This window comes from Rhinolophus ferrumequinum, chromosome 11 (assembly GCF_004115265.2).
Source record: "Rhinolophus ferrumequinum isolate MPI-CBG mRhiFer1 chromosome 11, mRhiFer1_v1.p, whole genome shotgun sequence".
Classification (NCBI taxonomy): domain Eukaryota; kingdom Metazoa; phylum Chordata; class Mammalia; order Chiroptera; family Rhinolophidae; genus Rhinolophus; species Rhinolophus ferrumequinum.
This window is the reverse complement of record NC_046294.1, coordinates 9,233,664-9,244,630: the sequence shown is the minus strand read 5'-3', so window position 1 is coordinate 9,244,630 and position 10,967 is coordinate 9,233,664. Positions and strand designations below refer to the sequence as shown.

General features: G+C 58.7%; 1 protein-coding gene across 4 annotated transcripts in view; it reads left to right on the top strand.

The window, feature by feature from the left end:
* The first annotated feature begins 1,967 nt into the window (after positions 1-1,967).
* Positions 1,968-10,967, top strand: part of MYRF (myelin regulatory factor) — a 33,892-nt gene continuing 24,892 nt past the window's right edge. For all 4 annotated transcript variants that reach the window (XM_033120950.1, XM_033120949.1, XM_033120947.1 and 1 more), the window contains exon 1: positions 1,968-2,136. In XM_033120950.1, the coding sequence (XP_032976841.1) occupies positions 2,091-2,136 (46 nt within the window). In that variant the 5' untranslated portion in view covers positions 1,968-2,090. The remainder of the gene's footprint in view (positions 2,137-10,967) is intronic.

The following is a 10,967-nucleotide window of genomic DNA, read 5'->3' as shown; positions in this document are numbered from 1 at the left end:
CACCACAGGCCTGCTGACTGGGCCACATCTGGGGCTCAGGCACCGGCTACCCCTCCCCCATGGCTGGCTACTGCGGAGGGGGTGGAGGGCCTGGGTGGGAGCAGCTTCCCCGGCTCTCACCCCATCCCAACCCCGCAGGCTAGCTCATGTCCCCACTCTCCTCTGGGGTGCCACTTGAAGGCAGAGCTGAGAGCTCTAGGATGGCTAGGCTGGCGACTTGACTGGCCTGCAAGTCCTTCCACTTCTCTGGCCCTCAGTTTCAGTGTCATCACCTGTCAAACAGTGGTGAAGTTGGATAGGTTTTTCCAGCTCCGACTTGCTGTATCTGAGGATCTGGAGAGGCAGCCAGTTGAGCCATTGTGTAGTGAGATGATTCACCGGGTCTGGGATTTCAGGATTCCCTGCTTCCAAGGTGTCAGAGGCATAAGAATGTGCAGTTTGAAGATGCCGTCATCCATTCATTCAATACATAATTTATTGACACCTACTATGTGCCAGGTCATGTTCTTAGTGTTGGAACTGCAGCAATGACCAAGCCAGAAAAATCTCTTATCCTCATGGGGCTTCTTACCCTCACAGAGTGAGGAGAAGGATAGTATCAAAAACTAAATAAAATTCTTTTATGGTGAGAAAGAAAAGGCCTCAATAGGGGCAACTGTTTAGGTAGGGTGTCAGAGAGGTGAGGTGTGAGCCGACACCTGACTGCTGAGAAGGAACTAGCCATGTTGGGACAAGCATTGTAGACAGATGAAACAGAATGTGTGCAGCCCCTGCGGCAGGTGGTAAGGAGGGCTTGGTGGCTGTGACTTAGTGAGCGATGGAGAGAAAAGTCAGAGGTGAGGTAAGGAGTGGTCCAGGCAGGTCATACAAGGCCTCAGGAACCACGACAACAGGTTTAGGTACTGTTCTGAGTGCAAAGGGAAACTACAGGTTTTAGCAAAGGAATGAGACGCTCTGATTTGTTTTTTAAAAAGTGATTTGGGGGGATTACAAGGAGCAGTGAGGAGAGAGGCTGTGCACTTGGGCAGGACAGAGAGGAGGAGGCATTCACCGGTGGAGGCAGAGGGACAAGGGTGGTGGGTTTACCTAGGGCAAGCCTGGAGGTAGAATCTTCAGGTCTCACACTACCACACAGGGAAGCGGGGACAGAGAGGGCGGTTTCCCAGGTCTGCCAGGATCTGGCTCGGAATGCTGTCTTTGGCTCTAATTACCTCGAAACCCTCAGACTTGTACTGTCCAATACTGTAGCCACACATGGCTATTGAAATCTGAACCAATTCCAATTAAAATTGAAAATTCAGTTCCTCAGTCATTCAATAGCCACGTTTCAAGTGCTCAGTAGCCACATATCGCTAGTGGCTATCATATTGGACAACACAGGAGACATTTCCATCATTACAAGAAGTTATATGGGACAGCACTTCCTCACACAGTACATACTGTCACTCAGCCTCAGTTTCCTCCTCTCTAAAATGCGCGTGAATAGTATCTGCTTGGGAGGGTATCTGTGAGGACTAAATGAGATAACTCCTGTAAAGTGCTCAGTGCAGGCCGGCACATAGCAAATGTTCATTAAATGCAGGTTATTACTATTATTGCTGAGATGGGGGTGGATACGGAAAGGAAATAGAGGATGTCTCTGAGGTTTGGTTCTGAAAAACTAAGATTCAGAATCCTGCTGCCTTCCCCTGTCCAAGGGGAGGGCGAGGACTGCAGGCCAGGGAGTGGCCGCTGACCCCAGCCCCAGCCACGGAGACCCTTGCCCAGCCTGTACGCGAGAGGCCAGGCCTCTCGGACCCCGGCCCAGGAAGCATCCCGCTGCACCGCCGCCTGCGGAGCCGCGCTGCCCGCCACGGGGCTGCGGCGCGGGTCGGCCGGCAGGGGGCGCTGAGCGCGGCGGGCGGGGCGCGGGGCGCGGGGGGCGGGTGGGGGCCGGGCCAGGGCCGCGCGCTGGGCGGGCGCGGCTGCGGACCCGCGGGACTGCAGCGGGAGCCGAGCCGGGACTGTCGCGCGGGCCGCGCCGGCGATGCCGCGCCCCCGGGCCGGGCTGTAGTGGGGCCGGGGCGGAGTGCACGCCGGGCAGGCCGGACATGGAGGTGGTGGACGAGACGGAGGCGCTGCAGCGCTTCTTCGAAGGTGAGGGACCGCGGGCCGGCGGGGCGGCTGACCTCTCGCGCAGGAAATTCCCTCCGAGGACTGGGACCCAAGAGTGTGATTTTACCACGCTGGGACCACCACCCCTCCACCCCGGGACGTCTCCTCTAGGCTGGCACTAGCCTGCTAGTGCTGGCGCCCCGGGCTGGGAGTCTCCCGGAGCTCACTACCCACCGCCACGAAAGTTGGGCTCCCTGTCCCCCAACACACAAATCTTTGGGAGCTGTGTCCCCTTTCATGCTCCATCCTCCTTCTTGCCTTCCAGGACCTGCAGCCCTCCCCCTCCACCTAAATTCTGACACCTCCCACCCCCAGCGCACTTCCCACTTCCTGAGTCTGGGGACCCTCTACTGTGCTCCTCTGGAACCTCATCCAGGGCCAGACCCCCTGCACGCTTTCTAGGATCTTCCATGCTTCTTAAGCTGGCACCCCAGTCCCCAGAGTGCCTCCTAGAGACTGGGACCCCTGCCTCTGGGTGCCTTTCAGGTTGCCACCCTCCCCCCAGCCTGACACCTAGGAGCTGGGACCTCCCCACTGTTCTTCCTTGAAACTGGGACCCCCTTCAGGACTGTCACCCACTTTCTGCAAGGACGCTCCCTCCCCTAAGGCTGAAATTCCCTTTGAGGCAGCTACCCCTCTCCTACTTGGGGCTGAGAACCCCTCCCCAGCATTCCTCTGTGGGCTGGGTCCTCCCACCCCCACCCCCTACCCTCTGAATGCTCTCCTTGGGCTGGAACCTCCTTGAAGTTGGTGACTCTGCTGCCAGCCACCACCTTGTCCACTCTCGGACCCTCCCAAAGCTATGACCTGCATCCTGTCAGCCCTCTGACACTCTTAAGGGCTCTGTTGTCCACACCTGTCCCTCGAGCTTTGCCTCCTCTGGCTGCGCTCCCTACCCCAGGAGTGACCTCACCTCCTCACCTTGACCCTGATAAGACCCTTTCAGGGCTGGAATCGACACGCACCCTACAATATTTTCTTCTATACTTGCCCCCCCCCCCGCCCCCCGGCTCCCCACACACAGTGGTTTTGGAGGTCTTCTCTTACATCTGACCAACACCCCTCCCCATTTCTGGAGTAACCTGTGCCCCTCCTCCAGGGCTGTCCCCCTCCTCCTGGGTGCTGGATTCAGGAGGGAGGGGACAGAGTGTGGAAGGGGGAGGCAGAGGTGCAGGCTGATGTCTCCCCCACCCATGCGCTGCTCAGACCCTCACTGGAGCATCTAGCCAGACCTTCTGGCCCTTTTTGTGCCCCTTTCCACCAACCCGGGGAGCCCAGCCTCTGCCCTACCCTCTCCCCAGTCTCTAAGCCCACATCCAGAACCCAGAACTCAGTGATTCAGAGCCTTCCATTAGTATGAACCTGCCCCAGCGGGCACTGTGCTGGGGCTTTGGGGCCACAGGGCCTGGACTCAGGGTTCCAGTTCCAAGCCCAGTGCCCAGATTCCTTTGGAGTCCCGTGCGGGAGAGCAGAAGGTCCTTCTTTGCCTCAGTTTTTCCCTGTCTGTGACTTGGGGATGGGAGCTTCTGTCCACTCCTGCTTGCTGAGCAGCCCAGGTCAGGATATCCCCAAGCCTCAGGCTTCCCCGTGCCAGGATTCAGGATACCCCAGCTGACCTAGACCCCAAGAAACCAGGTTTGAACTAGATTAAATTGTTCAACCTGAGGTCGTTGGGCCATTTGAGGGTCCTAAGGGCTCTCATTCTTCCCAGACGCTGTTCATCCTTTAGGACCCTTTGAGGGGCCTCATGGGGGCTGAGGCCCCTGGGGAGGCAGGAAGGGCACACTAGTCCTGGCTTGGGGGATACTCTTTTGGGGGTGCCCTGAGCCTGCTAGTACCTGGGATGACCTGTGGGCCAGGCCCCCTTGCTTCCCGCAGATATCCCCACACCTCCTCCCCCAGAATCTGGGCCCTGGCAGAGGGGTGGGCCTGACTGGCCCGGGCTCCCTGTCTCCTGAGCCAAACTTTTCCTCCTGCCCATGGGTGGGGGGTGGGGGCTGACGCCACAGCTCAGCCATGCGGCTGGCCTGGCGGGCCTGGCCAGGAGGCTGTGCTGCTCCCTCCAGAGAGATAAGAGGAGACTCAAGAATGTCTGTGGGGAGCAGGGGGGTGTGGAGCTGCTGGCTGAGGAGGGCTCGGAGAGAGCCAGGGACTGGAGAAGTGTTCCCAGAGCCTGAGAAGGGAGGAAGGTGGGGTGGGTGCTAAGGGCTGGGGTCTCCAGGGCCACGTGGGAGGGGCAGCCTGGCAGGGAATCAGGTGGGCAGTGGTGTATGCGACCGCGTGTGGGTGTTAGGGAGAGCCTGGGAGCAGTGGGGCCGGCGTGTGTTCATGAGTGTACATGTGAAGTGCCCGGGGGCCAGAAGCTGTGCTTAGCTGCGTGTGGATGTGTTGTTCCTGAGAATGTAGGAGCAATGTGTGCTCTCGCACTCAGGGCTGGGGACACCTGAGTTCTCATCCGCTTCCTGCTCGGCCTTGGTCACTTCCTCTGGACAGTGGGTACAGGAGGCAGGGTCTATGCTTTCTGCTCTGGGACACATGGTGGCCCCTCATCTGATATGGCACACTTTCTGGGCACACCGGGCATATGTCCTGCTACTGTCCAATGCGGGTGGGCCAGGCTGTGCCCGCCCTAGGGTGGTGGGCCGGTAGCTAAGGCACTTTAGGCCTTGGGTGAGAGGCTGGGACAGGGCGGCCCCCTCGAGGCTGGTACAGCCGGGCCCCCGTGACCGCCCTGCTAATCCCCTGGAGGGGAGGCTACAGCCGTCCAGCTGGGTGAGCATAGGGCCTACAGAGAGGGGACCCTCTAGGCGGGATGCAGTGGCTCCCAGCAGGTAACAGGGTCACGTCACCTTGACAGGCTAGAGCCCATTCAGGGACAGAGGCAAGGCAGCATCAGAGGATCCCGATAGGACCTTAGAGGTTCCAGTGAAGGCTGGGCCACCGAGAGCTGTGTGACCCTGTGCAGAGCTCTCGCCTTCTCTGGGCCCCTTTTCCTCACCTGCAAAACAGGAAGGGTTGGCAGAGAAGGTCTTGATGTCTTCAGCTCTGATGAGCCTCATCTCAGCCTTGGGAAGGAGCATGAAATAGAAGGGGGAGGGTGCCGGCCCCTGGCTCCAGGGGCACAGGCACATGGGGCTTGAGGGAGCAGCCAGTAACCCCAGAGAGCAGGCAAGTGTGGAGGAAACCGTAGAGACTGAGGGGAGCTGGGCTTCCGGCAGGTACTAGAAAGGCTGCGGAGAGGTTGAAGGACCTCCACGCAGCTTCTAGAGGCTGGGTTTTCACTCCTTCCAGACTTGATGGGTGGCTTGGGCTGGTAACTTCCCTTCTCTGGCATCATGTCCCCTCCTGGGTGGGCAGGTCGACTGCACCAGAGATGGGGCTTCCTGTGTGATTTTTTTTTTTAAGCCACCAAACAAAGACAAACTCATGGCCTCCTCTGTGATATGGAATATGTACACTGGACACAGGGGGCTGGACCCCCCACAACCCCCTAGAGTACCAAGATGCTGGTTGGAAAGCCACCTTTCCCCCAGCTCTGGGATGGGGGAGGGGCATGGCATTGGCCATTTTTTTCCAGGGGCCTAGACCCATGCTCTGAGAGAAGGGGGTTAGCCAGTGTTTTCTAGAGCTGACACCCAGCCCCCCTGCTCTCTCCCCTGCCACCAGGAGCTTAGGGCAGGGAGGGTGGCCTTCCTGTGGGGACCAGCATCTCTGCCTCCTGAGGGCAGGAGGACGCCCCAGGAGGAGACTGCCTGAGGGCTGTAGCAGAGGATGCCCACCCTGGATGGGAGGCTGGGGCTGAGCTGGGGTGTGTGATGGGTGACACTGTGTCCCATGTCAGCCTGTCTATCTGACTCAAGGAGCAGGTGGATGGGGGAGACAGCCAGAACCCTGACTCTGAAGGAAATGAGATGGTGTGTCTCCTGGTTCTACCCAGAGCCCCTGGGAGGACTCCTGTCCTAGCCCCACCTCCCCAGGCCCTGAGTCCAGCTGCAGGGGAAGTAGTAGTGGGGGATCTGACTCATCCCCTTGTCCCCAAGACTCAGCGCAGGGCTACACGGGGGTGGGGGGAAAGGAGGGCAGGAAATGTTCTCAGGGAAGATGGAGGCAACAATGGTTATGTGAACAGAGGCACAGGGAGAGGGGAGGCCCCCCAGGAAGCCAGCTCTCTGGGAGGGCCTGGGATCATTTCAGGGGAGACGAGCAGGGCCTCTCCTTATTCTGGGGGTCTTGGCAGAGGGCGCCTAGGGGTCTCGAGCAAAGCCAAGCAGGATGTTTGGTGGGGAGGTGGAGAAGACGGGCCACTCCAGGCAGAATGGCCTCCTCCCGGGGACCATTCCCTGACTCCCAAGGGCTTACAAGATTGGCAGGGGGGTCTGGCATCGGAGGCTGCTGGGTAACAGCCTAGCAGGGCCTCTGATTGGCTGCTGCCCTTGGACTTTGCACTCCTGATAAGGAGTGGGAGCAGAAATCATTAACTGAATCATTAACGTGGTGGCCCCGCCCCACCCGGCCTGCCTGCCCTTCCTTTCCACCTTCTTCCTCCTCACAGCTCCCTCCTCTGGGCCTCAGTTTCCCTCCCAGACTGGGAGTGTGTATGGGGGAGCCTCCTCTCCCACCTCAGAGTCTCTAGCCCCTGCTGTCACTGGGTGTGGGTAGCCCCTCAGTTGGGGCCAGGGGTTGGATGCTGTAATGGTCTGATGCACTCACTGGGTCTGCTGCCGGGGTCTGTCCCCGGCTCTGCTGCTCACGCACGGTCCTTCTCTGGGCAGATCACCGCACCTCTGTACCTCCATTTTCTCCTCCGTAAAATGGGAGTACAACTGTGGTCACAGTGCTTACCTCTCAGGGTGTCTGGGGGATTAGGTAAACTGAGGCCTGTGAGGGGCCTAGTACAGTGCCTGGTGCAGTAACGTTCCACACATGTCAGCCTGGGTTGTGATTAGGCTCACACGGGGCAGGCACAGCCCAGTTCAGCAGCCTCAAAGCAGATATTAAGTCCTCACCGAGGATTTATTGGTCCACAGGGTAGGTCGGTGCCCCCAAGCTTGGACTGGGGCCTGTGGCCGGTGCTATGTGCTTTGAGAAAGCCCCTCACACTTTCTGGGCCACTGCTAGCGATGAGGATGAGAGGAAACCGTTAGCCTTGTTGAGCTAATGGTCCCCTACGCTCTCTGTAGGGGACCCCGCTCCATGATTGGTCTGGCTTTGCTTGGTCCTGACGCCTGGTTCCTGATGCTTCCAGCTGGGCCTGCCCTGCCCACCACCTCAGACATTTGGAACTTGGGGTGTGGCAGGCGGGCAAGAGGGAAGGGGCTTGGCTGTTGTCTATACCTGCCGCACAGAGCCCAGCGGTTTTGCATATGTTGTCTCCAGGAGTCCTGGAGCTCAGTGGAGGTGCAGGTGGCGTCCCCTCATTTCTGAGACGGGGCGCTGGGGCAGGAGAGGAAAGTGACGTATCAGTGTTCTCAGGGAGACCACAGCAGAGCTGGGACAGGACCCTGGGCCTCCTGACCTGTAGTTAGTCACAGGTGGGTGGCAGCCTGGAGTGGGACAGGGAAGGTGCCTCTTGTCCTTGGGTGCTGAGGGTCCTGATTCATCACTAATGGCTGTGCTACATGACTTCTGTCCAGCCCCTTGACCTCTGGACCTCAGAGCCCTTACTCAGATGGTCACGGTTGTGTGACAGAAGCAGTGAGACCCCAAGAGTGCCAAGGCCTGGAGTGGGAGGGGAAGTAAGGGCAAAACCCAGGGCTGGGGGGCAGTTGGATCCAGGGTCCCCGCTGGTGTGGACCATGGACTGGGGGCTCCAGGGCCTCCTGTTCTGCCTCCAGGCTGCGTCGGTGGGGAAGTTCTCCCTTCATCCTACTTAGATCTCTCCAGCCCCCATCATGCGCACCCATCACCTGTCTCTCTGTGGAGTTTAGGGACCCTCCGTCCCTCGGGGCCTTCCCTTACTCCCCTCTTCATCTCTCAGTCCCCTGTGCTCTCCTGTCCCTCTGTGGTGCTCCCTCCTGGGGCTGTGGCCTGGGGTCAGGGGACAGGCATCTCCATCCTCTGCCCCACTAACGTGGAGGGGGGCTGCCTTTGACAGGGGCCTTGGGGTCTCGACACCGAGTTTGCTCAGTTAGATCTGGCTCCAACTAGAGCTGACGGGGAGGTGTGTTGGCCTGGGCCTGCCTTTGGGTCAGTGAGCATTTGTGTGCACGCGTGTACAAGTCTGTGTGCTGGGCTGAGATGTGAATGTGCACAAGCGTGCTCGTGCCGCAGGGCCTGTGCACCGGCTGCCCACCATCTGGAATGCTCTTACCAGATACCCATGTGGCTCACCTCCTTCACATCTGTGCTCATTGAGGCACACCCTGACCATCCTACTTAAAAGTGCAATTCCTCCCCGCTCTCCTGGCACCCCAACCCCCTCTCTTGGCTTTATTTTTTCCATTGTATTTGTCACCTTCCAAAAGGCTGTGGATTTTACCGATCTATCTTGTCATCTGACTCTGCCTCCAGAATGTTAGCTCCATGTGGGCAGGAGGTTTTGTCTATTTTGTTTACTACTGTATCCACCAGAGCCGGGTGTTGTCCGTGACACAGTCCATGCTCAGGAAATAATTGTTTAAACAGATGGTCGCGTGTGTGTATCAGCGTGGGAGGCATGTGCCACTGTGTACATGTGTGTATTTGTATGTACACTGTCACGTGCATGTCAGGGGATACGTGCCTGGGAGTATGCCCTTGTGTACACACGTGTGTGGGACATGCTGGTGTGTGAACACAGCTGGGCAAGGGTAACCCCAGAGGAGACCTGCCCTCACCACTAGCTTTAGGGTCTCTACGCCACCTTTGTGAAGAGGTGCCTTTTCCTGGTCGGCCGGCCCTGGTCCCTGTGGAGAGGACTAGGGCCACCAGGAGCTATTCAGCCTTGTGCAGTCGGGGCTGGGGATCCCCAGAGCAAAGCAGAGGTCACTGGGGTCTAATGTGGGTTCCCGAAGAACAGGCTGCAGCTACTGGGCTCAGTTCTGTTGGACCTGGCTTGGGAGCATCTTGGGGCTGAGGTCAGCCTTGTGTCAACCTGAGGACAGTGTGGCAGCCATCTGGGGACTAGAGGAGGACATAGCTATAGCCCAGGGGTAGCTAAAGATCCCAGGTTCCCTGGAGGAGATGGGTCTCTGCGGCAGGATGTGGGAATCGGCTGCATTTTTTTAGCAAGAAGTTGAGAGGGAACAAAGACAACTGTGGCTCAGATTTAAGGCCTGATGGCAATGACTCAAGAGCCACATCCTTGTCATTCATCACTAGGCTAACTGGGGATTTGATGCAGAGATGCAAAGGATAGCTTACAAAATCAAGCATCTGACCTTGAAGGCATTTTGAGTGACAAGGCTCTGGTCACAAGTTGAAGCCTGAAGCAGGGACAGCCAGCAGTTACGTTAATCAGAGATCATATTAATAAAGATAGAAAGTTTAAGCCAAAGGAGGTGAGAGCTCATTGTGCCCTATCCCCGTATAAATTAGTTTGGAGCATGTTGATGAGCTCAGTCAATATTGGGAGACAAGTCACAGCACTGGGGGCCCTCTGTGGCTGGGGTGATTGAGGAGGGGCTGCAGGGGCAGGCAGGCAGTCCCAGGAGGCTTAGCCACAAGCAGTGGGTGATGGATAGAGCCAAGGCCTGGAGGCCAGACTGTGCCATGCATGTGCCAGAATAACAGCATGGTGTACTGGTCATGCCCCAGAGGGGCTCAGAAGAAGTTGCGAGCCCCCCTCAGAGGCTCCCTGGAGCTGATATGCAGGAAGATGGAGAAGCATGGGGGACAGTGGGACAACTGGGCAGGAAAGGAGATATGAAAACAGAGCAATTAATGTTGTTTGAGGAATGGCCTCCCAGGGGTGAGGAGCTCTCTCTCTCCATCTCACTGAACATTCTGCAATTCCTGCTCCACTGTTACAGAAGGAAGCCAGGCCCAGGGAGGGCAGGTCACTTGCCGAGGGTCACACAGCAATGAAGGGGGTGCCATAGAGCATCATGGGGGTGCCAAGGTGGGCAGTCCCCTGACCACTACCACCCTGATCCCCTGCCATTGCTTAGAGCCAGGGTGCCCCTCAGATTCCAACACGTAAGGTGGACACTCAGGGCACTGGGCAGGCAGGATGGGCCCCGTGCCCTGTTGGCCCCAGGTTCAGAGCAGCTAGGCCTGGCCAGCATCCTTAGGCCCTGGCCTGCCCTGCCCACAGCCACGTGGCTGACGGGATTTCCGCCATGTTTGGGGCATGAATTGACAAGTGCCCCATTGACGGGCAAGGGGGAGGGTGTGGGCAGGGCACAAGCCACCCACTGTGCCGGGTCCCCACTCTCCCCCGTCCCCCAGGACAATGGCCGAGACTCAGCCAGTGGCCACAGCTGGTGGGGGTGGTGGTGGGCATTAGCACCAGGAGGAGGGGAAGGGAGGGGTCCAGGGTGGAGGACCACCTGGGCCCCCACCCACCCTCAGGCCACACCTGGCTCGTGTCTCCTTGATTCCCCTACTGCCCAGCTGGGTGGCTGTACAGAAGGGGAGGAGGAGTGAGGGGAGGAGGGCAGGAGGGGGCATCCTTCCTGAAGCCCCCATCCCCACCTGCCTGGGAAGGCGCAGTGTCTGGCTCCTGTTAAGAGCAGGTAATAAAGGACGTAATGAACGAGGAGCAGCTGGGGCGCATAGCTCAGCAGGCAGGGGTGGTACCGGAGGGGCTGTGTCTAGTCCTGGCCCCCGACCACAGCACGGTCTGGCGAGGTCTCCAGACCCAGGCAGGCCTGGTTCCAGTGCCCCGCTTGCCA